Raw genomic sequence first — 24,854 nt, forward strand, 5'->3', positions numbered from 1 at the left:
AAAGAAACACCTTCCTTTGCTATTTCTACCTCATCCAGCTGTGCTAAATCTCTTTCCTCCCATTCAGTGCATAAATCTACACTGGTGCCTCTACTTCCTTACCACTCTTTCTTCTCAAATACTTGAAATCTGGCCTTTACCTCCATCACTCTAATGAAACTGTCCTCTCAACAGTCATCAGCGATCTTCTAACCACAAATTTTAGGAGCCTTTTTTTAGTCTCCATGCTCTTTGACTTGGGCAACTAGCTGGTACAATGGATAGAGTATTGGGCCTAGAATTAGGAACACCTGAGTTTACAATCCAGTCTCAGACACTTACTAGCTAGTTGTGTGACCTTAGACAAATCACTTAACCTCTATTTGCCTCAGCTTCCTCCATCCTAAAGTGGAGATAATTATAGCACCTACCACCCAGGGTTGTTGTGAGGATCTAAGGGATTACAAGACATTTAAAGTGCTTACTTAGCATGGTGCCTGGCATATAGTAAGAACTTAATAAATGCTTGTTTCTTTCTTTCCTTCCCTAAAGCACTATATAAATATGAAGTATTTCTAGTAGTATTACAGCATTTAATACAATTGACTACACACTACTTCTGGATATTTTATCTTCCAAAGGCATTGGCCCTTTTTTGTCTCTAGACTCTCTACATTCACAATCATGGCTCCAAAGACCACCTCTATGTAGATGATTCCCAAATCTCTACATCTGTCTAGCCCTAACTCTCTTCCAAGCTCCAGATGAACATCTCCAACTGCTGGAGTTGGATCCATCTCTATCTGGATGATTCATCAGCAACTCACACTTAACTTCTCCAGAGCCAAGCTTATTATCTTTCCACTCAAACCTGCTTCTTACTCTGACTTCATTCTGTCACCATTCAAAAGGATGAGCATTCAATGACTCCCACGTTAGAAACCTTAATGTTTTCTTTAACTCTTCATCTCTTTCACCTCCTATAGAGTATCAGTTTATCAGACCCTATTGACTCTACCTCTGCAATATCTTTTGTGTCTCTGTGGAAAATCAGAAAGATACTACAGAACCAGTTTGAATGTCAAATGTACACTTGCCAAAAAGACTATTTTGTGGAGAACTCACACAGGGCAAGTGCTCACATGGTGGTCAGAAGAAGAGATACAATGACATTCTCAAGGTCTCTCTTAAGAACTTTAGAATTGATTTATGACATAGGAGACACTGGCATAGGACCGCCCAGCACGGCATGACCTCATCAGAGAAGCTGCTGTGCTCTATAAGCAAAGCAGAATTGAAGTAGCTCAAAAGAAACACAAGATGCACAAATTTAGAGAATCCGCCCCAAATGTTCACATGGACTATTTGTGCATTCCAAGCTCGTATTGGTCTGATCAGCCATGGTCAGACACATTGTAACTTGACCCTAACATACTGATGTCATTTTGGTCCTCTTCAAGAACAAAAGACAACAACCAACCAACAGAACCAGTTATCTTCTCTAGGCGTTCCCCTCGGTTACATCTGTCACCATCCTCATACTAGACCATCCTACCTGCTAATCTCTCCCCATCTCCAATTCCATCCTTCATAGTGAAACCAACTAATCTTTCTTATGCATAGATCTGAACATGTAACTTATCTGCTCAAAACCATTCAATGATCGCCATAAGCTACCATAAAAAGTTCAAAATCCTTACCCCACCATTCAAGACCCTTCACAGTCTGCACCATTCACCTTGTGACTTCAACACTCTTCCCTTCTGCATACTCTGTGAACTCCAGAACAATAAACTATACGTCACCCTACATATATACCTCCACATTGTCCCTCCTCTATGTCTTTGCTCAGACTGTTTCTTCCACCTAAAATGCTCTACCCTACTCCCTTTCATTGCCTTCTCTGTTGAAATATACTTTAAAGGCCAGATCAGATACTACCTTCTCCAAGAAGTCTTCCTTGTTACTCCATAATAAGTAATGATCTTCCCCCCTCACACCTCACAAAACATTTTGCTTATACCTTTCCTATTCGTCTATTATTTTATTTTGCACCATAGTTATTTGAGTGTGTACAGAATACATCCCCCTCCTAGATGACAAACTCTGTAAAGAAAAATATAACTGTCTTATTTAAATCTTTATATGCCATGTCCAGCACCTAGCATAATGTTTATACATAATGGATACGAAAGAGAGGAAAGAAACAAAGGAAGGAAGGGAGGGAGATAGAGAGAAAGAAAGGGAGAAAGAAGGAAAGAACAAAAGAAAGAAAGAAAGAAAGGAAGGAAGGAAGGAAGGAAGGAAGGAAGGAGAAAGAGAGAGAAAGAAAGGAAGAAAGAAAGAGAAAGAGAGAGAGAAGGGAGGAGGAAAAGCAGGAAGAAAAAAGGAAGGGAGACAGGAAAGAAGTATGGGAAGAAGGAAGCAAATGTCCTAAATTTCAACACAAAGAAGAAACTGATTCTACAAACTACCCACAAATAATAACTTACCATTATATCACACTTTAAAGGCTTCTAAAGCGCTTTCCTTACTTCAACCCTATGAGGTGGATGGGGAGTGCAAGTATTATCACCTTCCTGTTACTGATGAGTGAACTGAGAAGTAACATGACTCACTCATGGTCACATACTCTAATCCATGTCAGCACCAGGATTCGAAGCCAAGTTTTCCGGCTGCAAGTCCAGAACCCATTCCACTATTCTGAACCACCCCTGAGTAGAACATCACCTTACTATATTGTTGAAAATTTACTTCCTTCTCCCAACTATCCTGCTAAGAATATATCATAAGAGTTAGAGTGAAAACACAAAAACCCTCTTCTGATTTTTAGTACCATCCTTATGTCACAAAGCTACTGTGAAAAACATCACAGACCAAACAGACAAATAAAATCTCTCTCTCTCTGTCCTCTCTATGTCTCTGTCTCTGTCTCTCTCTGTCTCTCTCTGTCTGTCTCTCTCTCTCTCTCTCTCTCTCTCTCTCTCTCTCTCTCTCTCTCTCTCTCTCTCTCTGTCTCTCTCTCTGTGTGTGTGTGTGTGTGTGTGTGTGTATCTGTATATGTGTCTCTCTCTCTGCCTTTGTCTCTGTCTGTCTGTCTGTCTCCCCACCATAAAAAAAGTAAAGTAAAAAGCTGAAATAAGTGCTTGGCAAATAAAACAAGTATCTATTAATAGAAAACAATTCAGTTGGACTTTTTAAAATCTGATGTTTCCAGAATGGGAATTATTACCTTACAGTTATAGTTACAAAGTACTTTTGCATATATTCCATTTAACTTTCACAATAGCTCATATATTGTCCGTATATATACACATGTTATACATATGTGTGTATATAGGCAGGGCAAATATTATCCCAATTTTATAGTTCAGGAAACTGAGACTCAAAGAGATTAAATGACTTGTTCAAGGTCACCTAACTAACTTGGACTCAGATCTCCTGGCTCCAAGTTCAATGTGCTCCCCACTGCATCAAGCCCTCTCCACAATCCTGCCACATGGATATAGTTTTCTGAATCTTTTCAACTTTAAACTTTACTTTGCCTTTTGGAAAGAGGAGGAAAAATGGCTGAAAATATAGAGAAATACTAAAGAGAAGAGGAGGAGAATTGAAGGCATGTATGCATGAGAGCTTTATGCTTCTCACTAAAGAAGAAGTTATCTGTTGAGAGAGAGATGGGCAGTGATGTGTGCAACTGGGGCCAAAGAGGATTGGAAATGGTTTGAAGAAGCTACCATGGGGAATGGGCTAAGGAGTCAACCAGAGCTGAAGGGTGGGCACTTGCTCTGATTTCATTTCAAATGATACCCACTGAGACAGCTTAGAAGTGAAATACCAAAGAGATTTGACTCCGGAGTGTCTTCTTGATCTGAGTTGGCATTTGTTTTAAAAAAAAGAAAGAAAGAAGATACCAGTGCTTACTAAGCAATTACTTCTGGTGAAATCTCGTTCCAGATTCAGGAAACAATCTCCTTCTGGAAAGGGGTGGGAAGAAAAAATTGTGATTGCCTGACGTCATCCTGCCCCGGAGTATATAAGCAGCAGGGTGCTGCAGATAGGACAGTCCTCTCTCCTCACAGGTGCAAGTGTTTCTCAGACAGAAGCAGAGACAATGGCAGCCCTCAGCTCAGCCCTGAAGCTGCTGCTGTTTGTACAGCTGCTGGGTCTCCAGGTACTACTCTTTCCAGGCTTGGCTGTGAGTTCCCCTGAAGACTGCATCTTCCCTGAAACAGCCAACACATCCAGTAACTTCTCCATCAAAGCAGATTCAAACATTTACAAAACCAACAAAACCTATACAGGTAAGTGAGATCAACTTGTTCTTCAGTCCTGGACTCTGTTACAGAGGGACATGGCTAGCATTTTTGTGTGAGATGCTTTTGTGGAGGCAAAATATGCAGAGCTCTATATCTCATATCTCACCCCTGCCACGGGGGAGCTACCAGGGCAGTGACTGAAGTTATGTTTAAGGGAGTGAAGGAGAAAATGGCAAGGACTGTCTCCCTTGCTCTGCAAGGCAGCCATGGTAAATGGGAAAAGCCCTGAAGAGGATGTCAGGAGATGTGAGTTCTAATCCTGTCTCTGACATAATAGCAGTGGGACCTGACACATGTCACTCTATTTCTCTGGGACTCATCTCAAAAATGATGAAGGTGGTCTCTGAGGTCTTTTTTATCTCTAAAATGCAATAATAATAATAATAATAATATAACTTTTTGTCCATTGCCTTCTGTACTTTCCCTGCGCAGACCACAACCACAAAGAGTCAATAAACCTCAATAAAATGAGTGCCTTGCTATCATCAGTATAAATGAAGGTTTAGGGGTCTCTCCTACTAGTCCGCAATTGACTTCTTGAATTAGCAGAGACTAAAAGTAGGGATGATCACTTTCTGGTTATTCTCTTGGGGGTCCTTCAGCTTCTAAGTCCTATAGATAGTATCTGTCTCGGTGGTGGTTATTGTTTAGTTATGTCCAATCTTGCGTGACCCCCTGGACTTTGTCCATGGTGCTTTCTTGGCAAAGACACTGGAATGGCTTGCCATTTACTTCTCCAGTGTGTCCCCATTTTACAGATGAGGAACTGAGACAAACAGGGATTAAGTGACTTGCCCAGGGTCACACAGCTAGTGTCTGAGGAAAGATTTGAACTCAGATCTTCCAGACTCCAAGCCCCGTGTTCTATGCACTGTACCACCTTGTAGGGGGTGTCTCGGTGGTAGCTATGCCTATATTCTACAGGTAATAACAACAGCATCTCACATCAATATGGCACTTGACAGTTTACCAAGTACTTTCTCAAGATAGTCCTGTCGGGAGGTGGTACCAGCATTATATACCCCTGGCAAAGAGGTCAATCCTCAAACACAAGTCTTCGGAGTCCAGTACTCTTTCTATTATACCAGAATGAGGGGAATCAGGGCTTATGCACTACTGATCCACAAGGTGCAGTGAGTAGAACCTTATTTGGAGTCAGAGGACCTGGGTTCAAATCCTAGCTGTACCACCTATTGCTATGTGATCTTGGGCAAGTCCCTTTATTTTTCTGAGTCTCAGTTTCCTCATGTGTCAGATGAGGGGACTTCACTAGATGACCTCTGAGATCCCTTCCATCTTCAAATCTATAATCCTATGAGCAGTTCAGGCTTCAAGAATCACCTTTTAGTTGGCGAAAATGCAAGCAGTATCATCACATGCCTTTCTTGCATTTTCTTTGGGGTTTCAGAGAAGTTGCCCCGCAGGGGCTTCCATCTTAGACTACGCTGAACAAGTTCTGCTGGCTCCCCCGGCCCACTCCCACGCACACTATTAGTCTAGTAGGGACCTAAGAGACCGATGTAGTTTGAGCTAAGAATCAAGAAGTCGACTTTAGAAACAGCATTGTGAACTCCCCAAAGAGGAAAGAAGCCAGAATCAGAGAAGCCAGCAAGAACATTGCAAGTATTAGGTTCCTGGTCCCCAGAAAGGAGTTTTATCTGTAGGAACTGTAAAAGGAACTTAAGTTGTGGAGGGAGTGAAAAGGAAGAAGACATGAAATTTGGAGAAGTGAGGAGATGGAAAGGGGAGTAAGGGAAAACTCCAAGATTCCTTTTGTGAGTATGTGAGAGCAGCTCCAGAGAATTCTGAAAGACTTATAGGTGACTACACACTCATGTCTGGAGAGGGAGAGGGAAAGGGAGAGAGGGAGAGAGGGAGAGGGAGAGAGTGTTAAGTTTTAATAGCTTAAAGATGCACTAAGACTTTTGGAATAACCTGTATATGGCTAGCATTTATATAGAACTACAGGGTTGGCAAAGCATTTTACGAAGATCTCATTTCTTCTTCACAACAACCCTGGGAGGTAGATGCTATTATCGTCCCAATCTTACAGGTGAGGAAATTAAGGCAGACAGTGGTTAAGTGGTTTGCCTAGGGTCACACCACTAGTCAGTGTTTGTGGTAGAGCTTGAATTCAGGTCTTCCCAACTCAAGGCCCCATATTCTATCTATTCATTGTGCTCCCTCAAGAGGAAAAAAGGACATACAGTAAAACATTTTTAAATCACAGCACTATAGACCAGCTGTGTTTCTTCAGTAACATCAATTCGCATGTATGTCATTTTACAGTTGACGTGATGCTTTACTCACGACAAACCTGTGAGGTGGACAGTACAAGTATTTTTGTTTCCATTTTATACATGAGGGACCTGAGTCTCAGAGGAGAGAGATGACCTGCCCAGAGGTCACAAAACTACCAAGTGCTAGGTCTGGGCCTTTGAACTCGGGTCTGTCCTGGCTCCAAGGCCAGACAAAGACTGCTGCTGCCCCTCTGTAAGTAGAGAACACACTGCACATATTTCATCTCTCTCCAAGGGGGATTGACCCAGCACTATACAGGAGTCCTTGCAGTTGAATCTTTGCTACAGTCAGTGAATGGCCGAGCCAGAGGCTTCTGGCCCCAGGGCTGGAACATGGTAGGTATTTAATAAACGCTTATTGACTGAACTAAGAGATGAGCAGGTAAGCAAGAAATCTGGGACTGATTAGAATTAGAAAGGAAACAGATGAAAGAAAGACACTGATAACATTTGGGGATGAGAATGGGGTGAAATCTTTTGTTCTCAGGTTTTCACTATGTTTGTGTCCGCATATAGTCATGATACTTGTGATTTAACAGATACAAGGAGGAATCACATCACCAGTGTGGATGCTCTTGGGAAAAGTCACCAGACAGGTGCTGGGAGAGTTACATTTATCTGGACATTGGCTCCAGTTTCTCTATTGTACAGACAGGGAAAATGGGACTTGTCTTCTGGAATCCTAAGCTTCTACAAATGCTTTCCCCCTCCCCCTCAGCACTCAACACTGAAAACTTCAGAAGTAACAGGCATGATCTGTCCCTACCGTCAAGGAGGTTGCAAAATGAATATGACTGAAATAAGGACGAATGTTGCAAGACTGTATAATTCAAAACCAAATCACATTGCACAAAGTATTAAAGTATAATGGATAGAATGCTAGACTTAGGAAGAACTACATTCAAATCCTGCCTCAGATACCAGCTGGATATCTTTGGGCAAATCTTTGAGGTTCTTTGTTTCCTCAACTGCAGAATGAGAATAATGATAGTATCTACCTCATAGGGTTGTTATAAGAATCAAATGAGATAATGCATGTAAACTTTAAAGCACTATATTAATGTGAGCTATCGTTGTTGTTACTGTATAGACTATAAAATACTGTGATAATTCAGAAAAAGGGTAGATAAGTGAGGACTGAAATCTTCAAGGAAGGCTTCATGGAAGAGCCTTGGAGGTAGAGTTTGAATTCAGGTCTTCCCAACTCAAGGTCCAGTATTCTATCTGTCTATTATGCTCCCTCAAGAAGAAAAAGGAAATAGAGTAAAACATTATTGTCAAATCACAGCACTATAGACCAGCTGTGTTTCTACAGTAACAGCAATTCGCATTTATGTCATTTTACAGTTGACATGATGCTTTACTCCCGACAAACCTGTGAGGTAGGCAGTACAAGTATTATTGGGCCTTGAAGGCTGGGTCAGACTTGGATGAGCAAGGAGGAGACAACATGAGCAAAGATACCGAGAGTGAGAATGAGGGAGAAAGGTGTGTCGGGAGACACAGGTGTGAGGAGAGTGCCGTGACTAAAAGCATTCAGAGAGAAGAATTAGCAGGCCCAGGAGACTGATTAGGCAAAGGGAATGAGTCAGAGGTGACTCCAACACTCATCGCGTCACCAGGGCAGCTGTGACAGACAGATGTAGGACAGATAAGGGGGTTTTCCTCAATGAGTCAGCTCAGGTCCTTCTGTGTAAGGATATATACCTCCTACTTTTTACTTCAAAAGATCTGATTTCATCTGTGAGACTATTCTCCCTAACGTAAAATGCAATTGTCCCAATAATTTTATGAGAATGTTGTTGTTGAGTTCTTTCAGTCATGTCCGACTCTCTGTGTTGGTAGATACTGGAGTGGTTTGCCATTTCCTTCTCCAGCTCATTTTACAGATGAGGAAACTGAGGCAAACAGGGTTAAGTGACTTGCCCATGGTCACACAGCTAGCAAGTATGTGAGGCCAGATTTGAACTCAGGTCTTCCTGACTCCAGGGCCAGCACTCTATCTACTGTACTACTTAGCTTAGTTTAATAATGTTGATGATGGTGATAACAATAATAATCCTCTTCTGGAGAAGAAAACCTCCACCTTACCAAAACTGGGTTCCCACCAAGCCTGTAATGGAAGACTTTCCAGCCTGGCAGCAACAGCCCCAGTTTGTAAAGTTCTCAGTCTTTGGAAACCCAGGGTCACCACTATAACCCTGGGAGGAGGCATCAGAACCAGACTTGACTAGAGGAGCTACCGCTTCATCTATAAGAAAATACTGGAGAAAAGGTTTGTGCTCAGTGGAATTTAAATATAAATATTTCCTCTTCTTTAAGTGGAGGAAATGTGAGGCATTCCTCAGAAGATCGAGAAGTCCCTTGAGGGTGTGCAGTTCATACTGAAGTCCTCAGGCCTGTCTTTGCACCCCTTTTATCCATGGGACAAACATTTATTAAGCACCAGCTATGACACAGCGCCCAGCTACATGGTTCTTCTGGAAGGAGTAGACAGTTGCTTATGATCCAAGGATCGTAGGCTTATATCCACAAGAGAACTAGGATATCAAATCCAACACCATCACGTTTTTTACAGATGAAGAAAGTGAGGGCCAGATTGTTTAAATGATTCTATCATTTTACAGATAAATGGGACTGAGGCCAGAGGGGCTATGACTTGCCCAAGATAGCAAAGGCAGTAAGAGGCAGGACCAAGGGCAGGATTTCAAGCCAGAAGGTCTTGGGTTCAAACCCAGCTTCTGACATTTGTTAGCAGTGTGATAATGGATGAGTCACTAACCCTCTCCAGCTTCTATTTCCTCACCTACGAGCAGATGATTGTACCTATTTTACAATATTGTTGGAAAGCTCAAGGATATAACTATTTTGTAAACTTTAAAGGTGGGGTTTGCAGCATCCTATAATCACTAAAGGGGCAGTAGGTGGCTCAGTGGATAGAGTGCCAAGCCTGGAGTCAGGAAGACTCAAAATCTTGAGTTCAAATCTGGCCTCAGACACTTACTAGCTGTGTGAACCTGGGCAAGTCACTTCACTTAAACCCTATTTACCTCAGTTTCCTCATCTGTAAAATGAGCTGGAGAAGGAAATGGCAAACCACTCCAGTATCTTTGCCAAGAAAAACTCAAATGGGTTGACGAAGAGTCAGATGCTGAAACAACTGAACAACAAAGATTATCACTAGTAAAAGCTAACATTTATACGTCACTCTAAGGTTTGCAGAGCAATTTAAACATACCATCACATTTGAGATGACCCTCACAACACCCTGTAAAGTAGATGCTATTGTAGTTCCCATAAAGAAACTGAGGCTGAGAGTAGTTACATACCCTGGCCAAGGTCACATAGCTAGTTAGTGCCTGAGGACTTAAACCCATCCTTGTAACCCCGAGACTGGCACTCTATAGACTTTCTGGACAACTTAGCAGCCCTTTACCTATAGTGGATAGAGTATTAAGGCTGGAGTCGGAAAGACATGGGTTCAAATCTCTTCTCTGACGCTTGCTACCTATGTAATCAAGGGGAAATCCCTTCACCTCTGAGCCCTAGTTTGCTTATATGTAAAATGGGGGTCAAAATGCCTGTAGTTCCTACCTTACTGGGTTGTTTGAAGGCTTAAATGAACTCATATATATAAAGGATTTTGCAGACTTCCATATACTATGTAAAATGTCAATTTATTATTAGTGTGCTTTAATAAGTATGTCTGAGCCTCAGTCTTTGACTCCAAACCACATCTTCCACCACCACCTCCACCCCCAAAACACTCACAAGAAGGTTGCAAAGTTTCCTCTATTTCCTCTACTTCAAATCAAATCCCCAAGTATTTCCCAAGTACCTGCCTTGTATACATCAGGACCTGTAAAACTGGACAAGACCCCACCCTGGGTTGTGAGCAAGGTGATTCTGTACCTGTGTGGAGGTGGAAGGGCATGGCACCAGGTGAGTGTGAGGGGCACCAGGTGAGTGTGAGGGGCACCAGGTGTGGTAGCTGCTCAAAGGCTGTCCTCTGACCTTACACACACACACAGCCTGGGATGGTCATAGCCGGCTCCTCCAGATGCAGGATATAGTTGTATTCACTTGGGTCCTCACAATTCCCGTGACTTTCCTTGGGAAACAGACAGCTTACTTTTCTTTTTTATCATTTCCTCCTAGTGACTTTTTCTGGGAATGAAAACCTCTACTCTGTGATCCTGCAAGCTGTGGACAAGGACAACAAGTCCATTGGCCATTGGCAAAATCCTGATCACCTATGCAATGACTCTGTCCTCTACCAACTGAAGAATTTCAGTGGTACCATCTTCCAGGCAAACTGGACATCCCCTAATTGCTCAGACATCATGGAAGTTGAGATACGGTAAGAAGCTCTTCTGATTTGCTTAAAGATTTTTAGTTTATTTTTTTTTTGGCAAGGGAGAGTAGAGGGGGAAGAGTCTGTGGCTTTCTTCCATAAGAGCCAATGGCAATTTGGAATAGATCTGAAATGGGAATTCATCAGTCTACACCCCAGGAATCAAACTGTGTTCTGAGCAATATACAGTAATGTTTAGAGACACTGTGTTCACTCAATCCTTCCATATAGTAAATATATTTTATATATTTTTCACATATATACATATATGTGTATATATACATATATATATAATCTATTATATACGATAGATCTAAAACTGGAAGAGCTCCTACCTAGTCTGGTAAAAGCTGACATTTGCATATCACTCTAAGGTTTGCAAAACATTTTAAACGTATCGTCACATTTGAGATGATCCCCACACCAACCCTGTAAAGTAGGTACTATTGTTGCTCCTATAACATTCCTATAAATGGGAATCTTACATCTTACAGATAGGGAAACTGAGGCCCAGAGCCCTGAAGTGACTGCCCAAAAGCCACACAGTTAATAAGACGCAGGATCTGAACCCAGGCTCTTTCTCTCTACAGCCAGCCTTCTTTCTTCTGTACCAGGCTGTCTTATTTTTCAGTATAACATCTTATTAGAAGATCAGTAGGTGCAACAACGGATGGAAAAAACTGATTCGTTTTTTAACTGCTCAGGGACTGGCTAAGTCATGTCGTCGTGATAAAGCTAATATTCCATCCTCTTCCAAAATGCTTGAGCCGAGCCCTGCCTGGAGGCTAACAGGAGCCTCCCATTGCACCTTGGTTTTATCTCCTTCCCCACTGTCTCCTGGCAGCTATTGAGTTTCTTACTCCTCAGCAGGGGAGCTTTCCCACACATGCTTCGAGTCTATCTTTTTCCCCATGAAAGTGAGTATTTGACTACAGAGTCACTATGGGCGCCTGATAAACATTTGCTGGTGTCAACGGAACAATGAGGACAGCCAAGCACTACCTCAGCTGATCAGCTGAATTAGTTTGAGGGGAGGGCTGGATATGTTCAGAGGGTAGTAAGATGTCTACGGAGTGATTCAGATGAGCAGAATCTCAAGTGAAACTGACCTGCCAGTCGGAGGACGGCAGCGGCGGTTCAGTAGCCGACCGGGTAAGATAACATACCCCCTTTCATTCCAGATCACTAAAAGCCTCCACACCCCCAGACAGAAATGAAAGAGAAAGCTCAGGCTGGAACTGACTGGAAGGAAAGCAGTCAGTTCCCGTTGGCCCCTCTCTTCCAAATAAGCAGCTCAAATTCCCAGAAATTTCTGATAACTCAAATATCCTTCCACAGAAACTATCCTTTCCCTGGTGCTGTAGAATGTTCAAGTTTAGAATAATCATTCTTCAGTATGGATTGGGTTTAGAGTTGGCGAGGATTGCCGTTCAGTTGTTTTTCAGTCGTGTTTGACTCTTCATGACCCCATTTAGAGTTTTCTTAGCAGAGATACTAAAATGGTTTGCGATTTCCTTCTCTGGCTCATTTTACAGATGAGCCAACTGAGGCAAAACAGGGTTAAGTGACTTGCCCACGGTCATACGGCTAGTAAGTGTCTGAAGCCAAATTCAAGCACGGGAAGATGAATCTTCCTGACTCTAGTATTCCATCCACTGTACCACCTAACTGCCATAGCTGCCATTTTAGAGATTATAGCAGGGACCTCAGAGGCCATCTAGTCCAATCCATGCCTGAACAAGAATCCCCTCTATAAAATATCTTTGCTTTTTCAATCTCCAAGTAGTCAAACTTTGCTTTAAAACCTCTAATCAAAGATAACCTACTACCTCCCCCCAACCCCACTCCAACCCTGCCCCTTCTGCTCCTAGAATATTCTGTTAGGAAGTTTTTTTTTTTCCCTTACATCAAACCTAAACTTGCTTCTTTGCAATTTCTATCCATTCCTTGATTTTTCTGCCTTCTAACACTAAGCAAAAGCCTAATCCTTCTCCCATACAGCAGCCTTTTAAATATTTAAAGGCTGTCCTGTTTCCACCACCACTACCGACAAGTCTTTTCTCCCCGTTAAGTATCCCCGGTTTTTTGGTCAGCTTTCTCATAAAGCATGAACTTGAAGCTACTAATCTTCATGACTGTCCTCCTCTGGATATTTTCCATCTTATCAGTCTCCTTCCCAAAATGTGCTATCCAGAACTGAACAAATACTCCCAGTCTAGTCTGACCAGGGCAGAATACTCCAGAGCTATCCCCTCCTAGTCCTAGACACTATTCCTCTAATTCCATTAGCTTTTTTAGGCTGCCATGTAATATTGTTGGGGCAGCTATGTGGCATGGTGGATAGAATGCCCGGGCCTAGAGTTAGTAAGACTCATCTTCTTGAATTCAAATCTGGCCTCAGATACTTACTCGCTGTGTGACCTTAGGTAAGACACTTCACCCTGTTTGCCTCAATTTCCTTATCTATAAAATGAGCTGGAGAAGGAAATGGCAAACCACTCCTGTATCTTTGCCAAGAAAACCACAAATGGGGTAGTAAACAGTTGGACACAATTGCACAACAACAATCATACTGTTGAGTCATTAAGCTTCATTAAGTGTAATCCACTAAGATTCCAACTTTTTTTTTCAGATTAACTCCTCTCTAGCTACACCTCCCCATCTGATAAAACAAACTTATTTCACAAGTAGTTATAAACAAGAGTTATTGAATGCTTCCTATGAACTGAGATTAGTAGAAGACAAATATTTGTGTGCTGAAATGTAGATTCAAGTATTTCATGAGGCTTGTTTGATTTTTCAATCTAATTGAAGGTTAATAATACACAGGGTAGTGGGAGGTGAGGGGGAGGCAGCATGGAACTGACCAATTATAGAGAACTAATAAGTGGTTATTGAGAACCTAGTATATTTTTAGCCCTTTCCTAGGCACTATGGGCCACAAAAGAATTATAAAACACAGTACCTGACCACGAGAATTTTATGGTCTAGTTGGAAGAGACAAGACATAACTGGGAAACAATTTGTGATGTATCCCTAATTATCATTGGCGTTTGGCAGCTGGTGAACTTCAGCATTCTATGCTGTCCTAATAAAGGACTATGCAGGGGTACAGAACCTGCAGCCTTGAGGCCACATGTGGCCTTCTAGGTCCTTGTGTGGGGCCTTTGGAATCAGTCAAAGGGCCGCATTTGAGGACCTAGAGGGCCTCGTGTGGCCTTGAGGTCGCAGGTTCCCTGCCCCCCCCCCCCGCATGCCTTCTTTACTGTGTCTCACAAACAAACAAAAATAAAATAAAATAGAAAGCAACATGGTATATAATAAGGAGCTAATTGTGCTCTACTATAAAAAGAGGGAAGGCAAAAATTGTTAAAGGGAAATATCAGTGGGCTTGGGCCAGCAGGGAAGGCTTCCCTGAAGAGGCCATTCTAAGGATTGTTTCATGGTTAAGATGTTAATGGAAGGCAGTCCCAGATTCACATTTTCTGTGGGTCAGATCAAAGTGATGGCTCTCTAGTTAACACATGGGCTCTTCTACCTGGTATATAGATGTCTTAGCTGGACTCTTTCCTCCATAACGGAGGAAAACATGAAATAGATTGAGCTTCTCACCCCTGTTTCCTGTTGTTTACCTTCCCACAGGGCCTTCACCTTCTATTTCGACTATGGGGCCACCTTCTCTTCATTCAAACTGGACAGGAAAGGTAAGTTGTTTTGGAGCCATCTCGGTGTGGTGGATTGGGTAAAGGCCTCAAAGCCAGGAAAACCCAGGTTCAAATCTCACTTCTGACGCGTACTACCTGAAATGACCCCAGCAGCAAGTCACTTAATCTGTCAGTTCTAGGTAAATCCCTTAGAAGATAAATTGCAATGGATGTGATAACCTGCAGAGGGAGAAGTTCCCCACGCCAAAGAATCACAGCCTGTCTTTGTTTTCAAAGGTTAGCTTAGGGTTTGGAGGGCTTGGAAGGCAGAGAGGGGTGTTTTTGTACTGTTTTGTTTTTTAGAATGCAAGAGCTAGAAGAAACCTTTACAAATCATCTAGTCCAACACCCTCATTTTACAGATGAGAAAATTAAGGCTCACAAGAAGATAAACCAACTACCTACCAGGTCATGCAGAATAGCAGTGTCAGAGCCAGGATAGAACCCAGGACTCCCAAATCACAGCTCTTTCCATTTCTACTCATCTCTAGCAGGGATGGGTAATTGGAATCCCTGTAGGACCTCAGGAAGAAGTATCAATTATTCCTACTTTACAACCCTGCCCCCTTCTAGCTTGGGAAATGAGTTTTTCCTAAGTCACATCCAAACAGCTGGATTCTAAAGCAACCTTCCTGGCCTCTTGTGTCTTGGAAACCTGGCCCTTTCTCCTCCAGAGCATCTGTTTATATGGGTATCACAAATGTACCATGCAGGTCATTTTTTCAATTAAATTCTTAATTACAAGGTTCACCTAGAAACAGGAAACTGATTGGGTCTGATCCAGTAACATGCCCTCCTCACTGGTAACCAGCAGCACAGGATTCAAAGTTAACGATGAAAAATGCAGTGAATACTCGGTTGTCCTGCCAACCACTTGTCATAAAACATGTTAAAGGGAAAATCCATTTTAAACAACAAATTCAGAAGTGGTTAGAGATCATGCAACCCGGAACACTCCCAGGGGGCTTTAACCACATGCAATTACATTTCATAAGCTCCTTCTCTTAGTGTTTTCTCTGACTGGCAAGGTTTGGCATTTGCTGTTTTCTTTCCTCTTAACTGTAGCTTATTTTCCTATAATTTCCATGGGTATAAAGGGCTAAGAAAGCAGATAGTTTTGTTCCTAGTCACTACCTCTCAGCTTCCAAGTCAACAAAATCCTTCAGTGAAAAGAGGATTGGAACCTCTGGTGCTATGCTCAAACCCACCTGTTCCAGGAGATAGCCAGAAAACATTTGTCATGAGGAAATGCTGAATAAGGTGTTGCAGCATGACATGAGTGGAAGCCACAAAATGCCAGAATGTGACAGCCCTGCAATGTACATCCAGAGCAGAAGAAGACTAAGGAATAGGGCCTGGTTTGTGATTGCATTGGCAGGTGAAGAAAGCCCCTCTACAATGCAGGTCAGAACTGAAGAGTCTTGGAGAGCTCCCTAGTGGTGTCAAACTCTTAAGGGGAAGGCGAGTATGGGAGAAGCCACTAAAGTGTCATGAGGATCCCTGCTGGCACACCGTCTTAGAAAACTGCATGTTAACACTATCTGTGTTTTGTTGTATTTTTATGTATTTTATTAAACAGTTCCCAATTACATTTTAATCTTCTTCAGGCTGCACTCAGAGTACTGTGGGCCACTCATGTTAGGCCACTCTGGCCTAAAGCACTGAGATGTTAAGTGACCCAGGGTCACACAGTTGGTATATGTCACAACCAGGACTTGAACTCAAGCTTTTCTGCCTCCAAGGCCAGCTCTCTATCCAGTGTACAATGCTTTTTCTCAAAAAAAGGCATGTTCCTAAGTGAACCACTAGAAGTCCCCCTTGCCCTGATTCTATAAACTCAAGCTCCCTTGTTATATAGTCATGAAAGACTCTTTGTGAGGTTTTCTTGGCAGAGAGACTAGAGCGGTTTGCCATTTCTTTCTCTAGCTCAATTTGACAGATGAGGAAACTGAGGCAAACAGGGTTAACTGACTTGTGCAGGTTCACATAGCTAGTAAGTGTCTGAGGCCAGATTTGAACTTGGGAAGATGAGTCTTCCTGACTCCAGACCCAGCACTCTATCCACTATGCCACCAAGCTGCCTTCAAACTCTCTTATATACACACACATTGTGGAGGGGTCATTGCCTTGTTCCTCTTAAATAAAGGTTCTGAATCCAACAAGAAGGCTCAAGTCAAGCTATTCCATAGGCCTAGGCCATACATGACTTGATTACTCCAAAGTTCCTGGCATAGAGAATCAAAGTACAATTCAGTTCACCGTATTTGGGAGTGCCTAACACTTGCATATGGATCCTTGATCCTAAGAAAATCTAGAAGTGTGGTATCCTTAAGGTTACGAGAGAGTCTCGCCCTCTCGATCATAGATGCAATCAACATGCATTGCTCTTGAGCACTTTGAAACAAGTTGAAAGGGAGGAAAACACCATTGCAAAAAGTATTGATGCTGTGATTAAAAATAATGTTGTATTCTTTGAAAGATTTATAATATTAAAATGATACTCAATAGCTCGCATTTAAAGTTTGCAAAACACTTCTCACTATTACCACATTTTATCCTCATAATTTTGGGAGGTAGGCCCTATTACAGGCCCATTTTATAGATGAAGAAACAAGGCAGACAGGGTGACATAGCTAGCAAACGTTTAAGGCCTGACTTGAATTCGGGGCTTCCTGACTCCAGGTCTAGGGGATTCAGATCCATGGAGCCGCCAAGTCCCCTTCAATAATAATTTTAAAAAAGACTCATGAGATATGTAGTAGGAGCAGCCTTGGACTTGGAGTCAGAGACAGCTGCGGATGCTGAGCAAGCCATTTACCTTCTCTGTGCTTCAGTTTCCTCATCTGTAGAGTAGGGATATCCATACACTACCTACTTCACAGGCCTTTGGTAGGAGCGCTCTAGGTATCATAATGCACCATGGAAGTCAGCTATTATTATTAACGTTAATAATAGCAACCAGGCAGAATTAATATCAGAATTAACACATCGAAGCCAGAGTTCGCTACAATAATTTCTCCCCTCAACGTCCATCAACGGGGGAATGGCTGAACAACTTGTATAAAATTGTGATGGAATATTATTATGCTAAGAAATGATGAACATGGGAAACAATTTTTATAGCCAGTGTTTCTGATAAAGGCCTCATTTCTAAAATACATAGAGAACTGAGTCAAATCGATAAGAATACAAGTCATTCCCCAATTGATAAATGGTCAAAGGATGTGAACAAACAGTTTTCAGGTGAAGAAATTATAGTCACATGAAAAAATGCTCTAAGTCACTATTGATTAGAGAAATGCAAATTAAACCAACTCTGAGGTATCACCTCACACCTATGAGATTGGCTAAAATGAAAAACAGGAAAATTATAAATTTTGGAGATGACGTGGGAAAATTGGAACACTCATGCATTGTTGGTGGAGTTGTGAACTGATCCAACCATTCTGGAGAGCAATTCGGAACTATGCCCAAAGGACAATCAAACTGTGCATACCCTTTGACCCAGCAATACCACTTCTAGGTCTCTATCCCAAAGAGATCATAAATATGGGAAAAGTACCCACTGTACAAAAATATTTATAGCAGCTCTTTTTGTGGTGGCAAAGTATTGGAAATTGAGGAGATGCCCATCAATTGGGGAATGGCTGAACAAGTTGTACTAAGTATGTGAATGTAATGGAATACTATTGTGCTATAAGAAATGAGAGCAAGATGCTTTCAGAAAAACCTGGAAAGACTTACAAGAACTGATGCCAAGTGAAGTGAGCAGAACCAGGAGAACGTTGTACACAGTAACAGCAATATTGTGTGATGATTAACTATGATAGACTTAGCTCAGCAAAACAATGATCCAAGATAATTCCAAAAGACTTGTGATGGAAAATGCTAATCATATCCAGAGAAGGAACTATGGAGTCTGAATGTAGATCAAAACATACTATTTTCATTTGCTTTTGTTTTTTTCTTTTTCGTGATTTATCCCTTTTGTTCTGATTCTTCTTTCACAACATGACTAATGTATAAATGTGTTTAACATGATTGTAAATGTATAACCTATATCAGATTGCTTGCTGTCTTGGGAGGGTGGAGGGAAGAGAAGCAGGGAGAAAACTTTGAAGCTCAAAATTTTACAAAAACGAATGTTGACATGTTATTGGGAACAAAATAAAATACTATTAAGGAAAAAATAGAAATGATGAGCAGGATGCTCTCAGAAAAACATGGAAAGATTTACATGAACTAATGCAAAGTGAAATGAGCAGAACCAGGAAAACATTGTACACATTTAACAGTCGTATTTATGGTCTACTATGAATAACTTAGCTGTTCTCAGCAATACAATGATCCAAGACAATTCTGTAGGACTCACGACGAAAGGTGCTGTCAATCTCCAGAGAAATAACTGGTAGAGGCTGAATGCAGATCAAAATTACTTTTCCTTTACTTTATTTTTCTTAGGGTTTTTTGTCTGTGTTTTCTTTCACAGAATGACTTTACATGGAAATGTATTTTGCATGACTACACATGTATGACCTATGTCAAACTGCTTGCCTTCTCAATGTGGGGGAGGGGAGGAGAGAATTTGGAACTCAAAATTGAAAGAAAAAAAGAATGTTAAAATTGTTTTTACATGTAATTGGGAAAAATAAGATATTAAATCAGAAAAAAAAATAATAATTTCTCTCCTCCAAAAAGCTGGCAATCCTGCTCAGTTATTATTGTTGTTAAAATTAAAATAACTATTATCAGATAGTTTATATTACTATAGTCTTATATTATAGTAACACTATATATAGTTTTATATGTATATGTAATTATATTATATACTATAAACTATACATGTAGTTACAATATTAAGTTAGTTTATATTACTATAGTGCTTCATGGTACACAGGATGTTCTCACAAGCTAGTGTGATAGGACTCACACGTAGGAAGATTTATTTTCCATCCACCTGCCTAGCAGTGATCCTAATGTTTGATCTTTCTTTTCCAGCATCAACCCCATCGCTAACCACCCCCAAAAGTGCTGCCAAAAAAGCCTACACCAGTTCAGTCATTGACATCATTCAGCTCCTGTTTGTCTATTTCACCAGCAAATTGATCTCATAGGGAAGCATACGCTCTGGCACCCCTGGCCTTCTCTCCTTCTTGAGCTAAGGTGTGAAGACCACGTGAATGGAAGTTCCACTTTCCCACAATGTATGACTGTTACAACAATGTAAGTCTGTAGCAGAGACAAAGGATTCACTCTGCATGCAGTGCTAGAGGTTTGACAATCAACTAGAGGGTGAAATTAAGCTACGTAAGACAGCCAAATAGATCTCTGGAACTGGAAATTAGGCTTTCTCTTCTTCTATCCAGCCAAGCCAGGTGAAAGAAAGAATGGATGATAACAGTAGCCATTTGGCCAGAGTGTAAATTGAAGATGATCCTCAGTTATCACTTTGATGGCCAATCCCACACTCATCCAAGCCTCACTTGATGCCAAATGACTCCCTTGCACCCCTGAAAGTCATGGAAGGAATGGCCAGGAGGGATCAGATTTCTGGTCCAAATATATCTAGATTATTTAAAATGCTTACATTTGATAGCATTTTTAATTTATTGAGGAAGAAAGGAAATGAGCTGAAATCAGTCCTTCTACTGGAAAACTCTCATTTCATTCAAACTGTCAGGTTTTTGAAGGGCAACATAGGAAAAGACAATGTTTGGTGAACCAGTTTTGGGGGATGGGGAGGAGAGGCAGAGAGTAATGATTTAAAAAACTAATTTCTTTTCATTTCCAATGAAATTTTTTTCAATATTGTACCCAATGAATTATGAGGATAAACTAGATAAATTGACACAGTAGAAATCCTAGTATAGTCTCTATTCATTTTCACTTAAGACAGAGACTATGACATTCATTCCTTAGTTATAAATCAAGGCATTAGGAAAGTGTAATTGTGTGTTTTTTGGTTTGGGTGTTTGTTTTGGGGTTGTTTTTAAGTTCAAGGCCAGACATAATGGTAGATAGTATCTCAACATCCATTTTCCTATAGACCAGATTGGCCATTTCCCCTTCCAAATAATTTATTTTTAGGTAAATTGGTGTAATTCATATATATATATGTAAAGAAAATATGAGATTCCTAGAATCGAATTTGTCACAAGCAAAAAACTCCTGTGCCATTTATCAAATAAAGTTTTTGTTTTCATTTAACACAAGTTACAAATGGTCAAATTTCTTTTATAAGCCAATAAACCAACATTCTTTTCCAGCTGCCTCTCAGAGCCTTTGGAGGGCGGGGAGGAGGGAGTAGACAATTCCACCTATAAAACATAAATTTAAAAGATCTTTTCTGTCTCCTAAGAACTATGTGGTTTTCCCAGTTTTCCTGTTTTTCTCATTTTCTATGTGCCTCGTTCCTCTGCTGTGTTCTCTAATGCTACTCCCCATCTCTTCATGTTAAGATTTTCCTTGTGTAAATAGGTGATATCCTTATTCATGTAAGATTGGACTAACTGGCTACCATGGAAACTGAAAGAGCCTAGCAGTGACTCTTAATAATCTAGGAAGCTTTGCCTTCAAAACGAAGAAATAAACTAGTAAATCTGCTGATTCTTTGTCCAGGACTGGTCCTCACCATTTGTCAAATGACTACCAGCTGGATATCTTTTCAGAAATCCCAGCAGGTCCCATACCCCACCCTCACAAATATTCTCTTCCTTTGGCAGAAACCTGAAATCCCATTGTGGTAGCCCTATCCCTTTCACATAAAGTTCTGACCTTTGTCAACCAGCATCAATACTTGAGAAAACTATGAAATGTGTGGTATTCCTGACCACATGTCCTAAACCTTTTTTCACATGTAATGTAAACACTCTGTCCCATCTCTCTCTCTCCCTCCCCCCGCCTCTCTCTCTCTCCCTCCCCCTACCCCTCTACTCTACCCCTTCTCTCTCTTTCTCTCTCTCTGTCTCTCTGTCTCTCTGTCTCTCTGTCTCTGTCTCTCTCTCCTCTCTCTCTCTCTTGCTCTCTGTCTCTCTCTCTCTCTCTCTCTCTCTCTCTCTCTCTCTCTCTCTCATACACACACACACACACACACACACACACACACACACACACACAGTTGAAAATGGTTTTAAAGGTCATCCAGTTCCCTGGTTGTTGTTTTTTTAACCCAGCTCCTCTGACTTCAAAGCAATTCCCTTTCCACTGTACCACACTACCTCCCTCTGTGTTATTTCTCTAAAGCATTTGACACTTCTTTCACCTCCTTCTTCTAGCTTCTCTTTCCTCCCTTGGCTTCAGCCATTGGACAGTGGAAATGGTACTAGATTTAGAATGTGTTATGTTACAAAAACACATAACATGTTTGGAGAGAGGTTCAAACCTGGCTCTGAAACGTACTAGCTATGTGACTAACTCCTCCCCTCAATTCCTCTGGGCCTCAGTTTTCTCATCTGTATAATGAGAAGGTTGGATTAGATGACTTCTAAGATTGCTTGCAAAAATAAATCCATGATCCTAAGATACTTTCTTCTGGTACCTGCTCTATAGTCTTGCCTTCTCTCAGTATCCATATCCCTTCCTCAATCTCTTAATGTGGCTATCCCCACACTGAGATTCTATTCTCAGCCCCTCTTATCTCTCTACACTCTTTCCCATTGGTGATGTCGTTACTCCTATGGCTTAGAATATCTGCCCCCAGCCCTCACATCCACCCTGAGTTCCAGACTCAGATCTCTAGCTACAGGACATCAACATGTCTCAAACTAAGGCGTTTCATATGTTCAAAACTTTGGTGTTTTTTTTTTTTGATACTTCCACCTCTTAACTCTCACACTCCACCAGTTACCAACTCTACCCCAATAGCATCTCTTACAAACACATCTTCCTCTCTAATACCATTACCACTACCCTAGTAAAGCCCTGGTTACTACCCTCTGGGACTATTGCAATGATCTCCAGATGAATCTTCTTCCCTCTATTTTCTCCCTTCTTTTAATTCACCTTTCATGCCAATGCCAGAGTAAGCTTCTTTATTCAAGGATCTGACAATGTCATTGTTTGGTTCAAAATTCTTCAGTGGCTTCCTATTGCCAACCTAGGTGCAGCAAGGTGGCTGCCATGGATAAAGTATGGGCTTAGAATCAAGAAGACTTTATCTTCATGCGTTCAAATCTAGCCTCAGATACTTACTAGCTGGTTTGACCCTGGGCAAGTCACTTAACCATATTTGTCCCAGTTTCTCATCTGTAAAATGAACTGGAGAAGGAAATGGCAAATCACTCCAGTATTTTTGCCAAGAAAATGGGGTCACAGGGAATTTAACACAACTAAAACAAATGAACAGCAAAAAAATTGCCAACTTAAGAAGGTTAAAACTCATTTACATTGAGGGCATCTCAAAATTCTAGCATCATACTGCATCTTTTTTTTTATTGTGCTCCAAACAAACCAGACTATTCATTATCCACTGAACATGACCCATACTTTTGTGTTTTTTTTTTTTGTGCATGCTCTTCTGCAGACTTAGAATGCTTTCCTTCTCTTTTTTCCTATTTTTTACATGATTAGCTAGTTGAGGAGGAGGAGGAAAATATAAATATTTATTAAGCACCTATTATATGCCAGGTACTGTGTTAAGTGCTTTACAAGTATCGTCCCATTTGATCCTCACACCAACTCTTGTGGGTGGGTGCTTATGATCCCCATTTTACAGATGAGGAAACTGAGACAGAGGGTAAGTGACTTTCCCAGAGACATACAGCTAGTAAGTAGATTTCAACTTGGATCTGACTGCCTCTAGATCCAGTACCCTAACCAGTGTGCCATCTAGCTGCCATTAAAAGCCCAACCAAAATGACATGTCTTCCACAAAGCATTCCTTGAACTACTCCTGGCCCCAATTCATCAGGGCTTCCCAAAAGGATGTCACATACCACTTTACTTTGCATCCCTTAACATATTTATTATGTAATATTGTAGACCATAGCTTTTGATGCATGTGTCACCTCTCCCCTCCCACTAGACCATTAGCTCCATTAGGGCATGGACTATATATCTTAGCTAAACTTCTTATTATCTTCCAAACAGGGATAAGGCAGAGGGAATGCTTACTCCTAGAGGGCTTATAGTGACCTCTGACTGCCTTTCCAACTCTAAGATCCTATAATTCTGCTATATAGTTCAGAGAATTTAGAAACTTGCTAGAGAAAAGATAAGCTATATTAAGCTATTTCATTTTTTGGTTTCATAGAATACATACATACATACATTGTGGTGCTAATGTGATCAAAGATCTTCCCCTGCCCATTCAATAGGCCTCAGGTGGAGCTAGTTAAGGGAAGCTTGCTTAGGAGAGGCTTGCTTGTAGGCAGGCCCACACCCTTTTGCTATTAGATGTTAAGCCTTAGGCCTATACAAGGTATATATACCCTGTGGGCAGCCATTAAGCTCAGACTAGGGAGCTGCAGAGACTAGAGAACTGTGGAGAGGAGAGAAGAGAGAGAGAGAGAGAGAGAGAACGAGAGAAAGAACGAACGAACTAGAAGGGCTCTGAGAACTGCAAGGGCTTTCAGAACTGCAGGAGGAGAGGATACAAGCAAGATAGTTAGGATTCGTGAGTGAGTATTTACGGGAAGGCCCTAGCAGAAGGGAAGGTTACAGGATAGCTTGGTTCTTTGCTGCCACACTGTGTTTTAATTTCCTTGTCGATATATTGAGGTGGACTTACTGGTTTTGGAATACAATTACTGCTATGTCGAATTGGGATTATTGGTTTTATGATTTGATCCTCTGGTGGGAGAATAAATGTTTTACTTCTTCTGACTTCTATATGGAGAGTCTCTTATACTTTGTGATTCTAAACTATACAGGCATATTCATGGTCATCATCAATATCATGAATCTTGCCTTACTGATACATACATACACATATACATACATATGTATGTATATATGTGTGTGTTGTGTATATGTATATATTTTACATATATATATATATATATATATATATATATGTTTTTAGCCTTCCCTTTCTCTCTCCTAACTTTTACATCTTTTTGTATTTTATTTTATGGGATTTGGGATGTGGAATATGGGATTATTTTAGGTATTTGGGAGTATATGTAAGTTTTCGTAAAATAAAGGAAATGATTGAAATGTTTTATATGAGTAAAGGGGAGGGGCATTGAATACTACTTTC

At 41.1% G+C, this 24,854-nt stretch overlaps 1 protein-coding gene across 1 annotated transcript; it reads left to right on the top strand.

The window, feature by feature from the left end:
- Positions 1–4,093: 4,093 nt before the first annotated feature.
- On the top strand, positions 4,094–19,770 carry PLET1 (placenta expressed transcript 1). Its single transcript, XM_036743314.1, has 4 exons — positions 4,094–4,283; positions 10,757–10,958; positions 14,595–14,656; positions 19,655–19,770. The coding sequence occupies exons 1-4, from the start codon at positions 4,094–4,096 to the stop codon at positions 19,768–19,770; spliced, it is 570 nt and encodes a 189-aa protein (XP_036599209.1).
- Positions 19,771–24,854: the final 5,084 nt, after the last annotated feature.

The sequence above is a fragment of the Trichosurus vulpecula genome, chromosome 2 (genome assembly GCF_011100635.1).
Source record: "Trichosurus vulpecula isolate mTriVul1 chromosome 2, mTriVul1.pri, whole genome shotgun sequence".
Lineage (NCBI taxonomy): Eukaryota > Metazoa > Chordata > Mammalia > Diprotodontia > Phalangeridae > Trichosurus > Trichosurus vulpecula.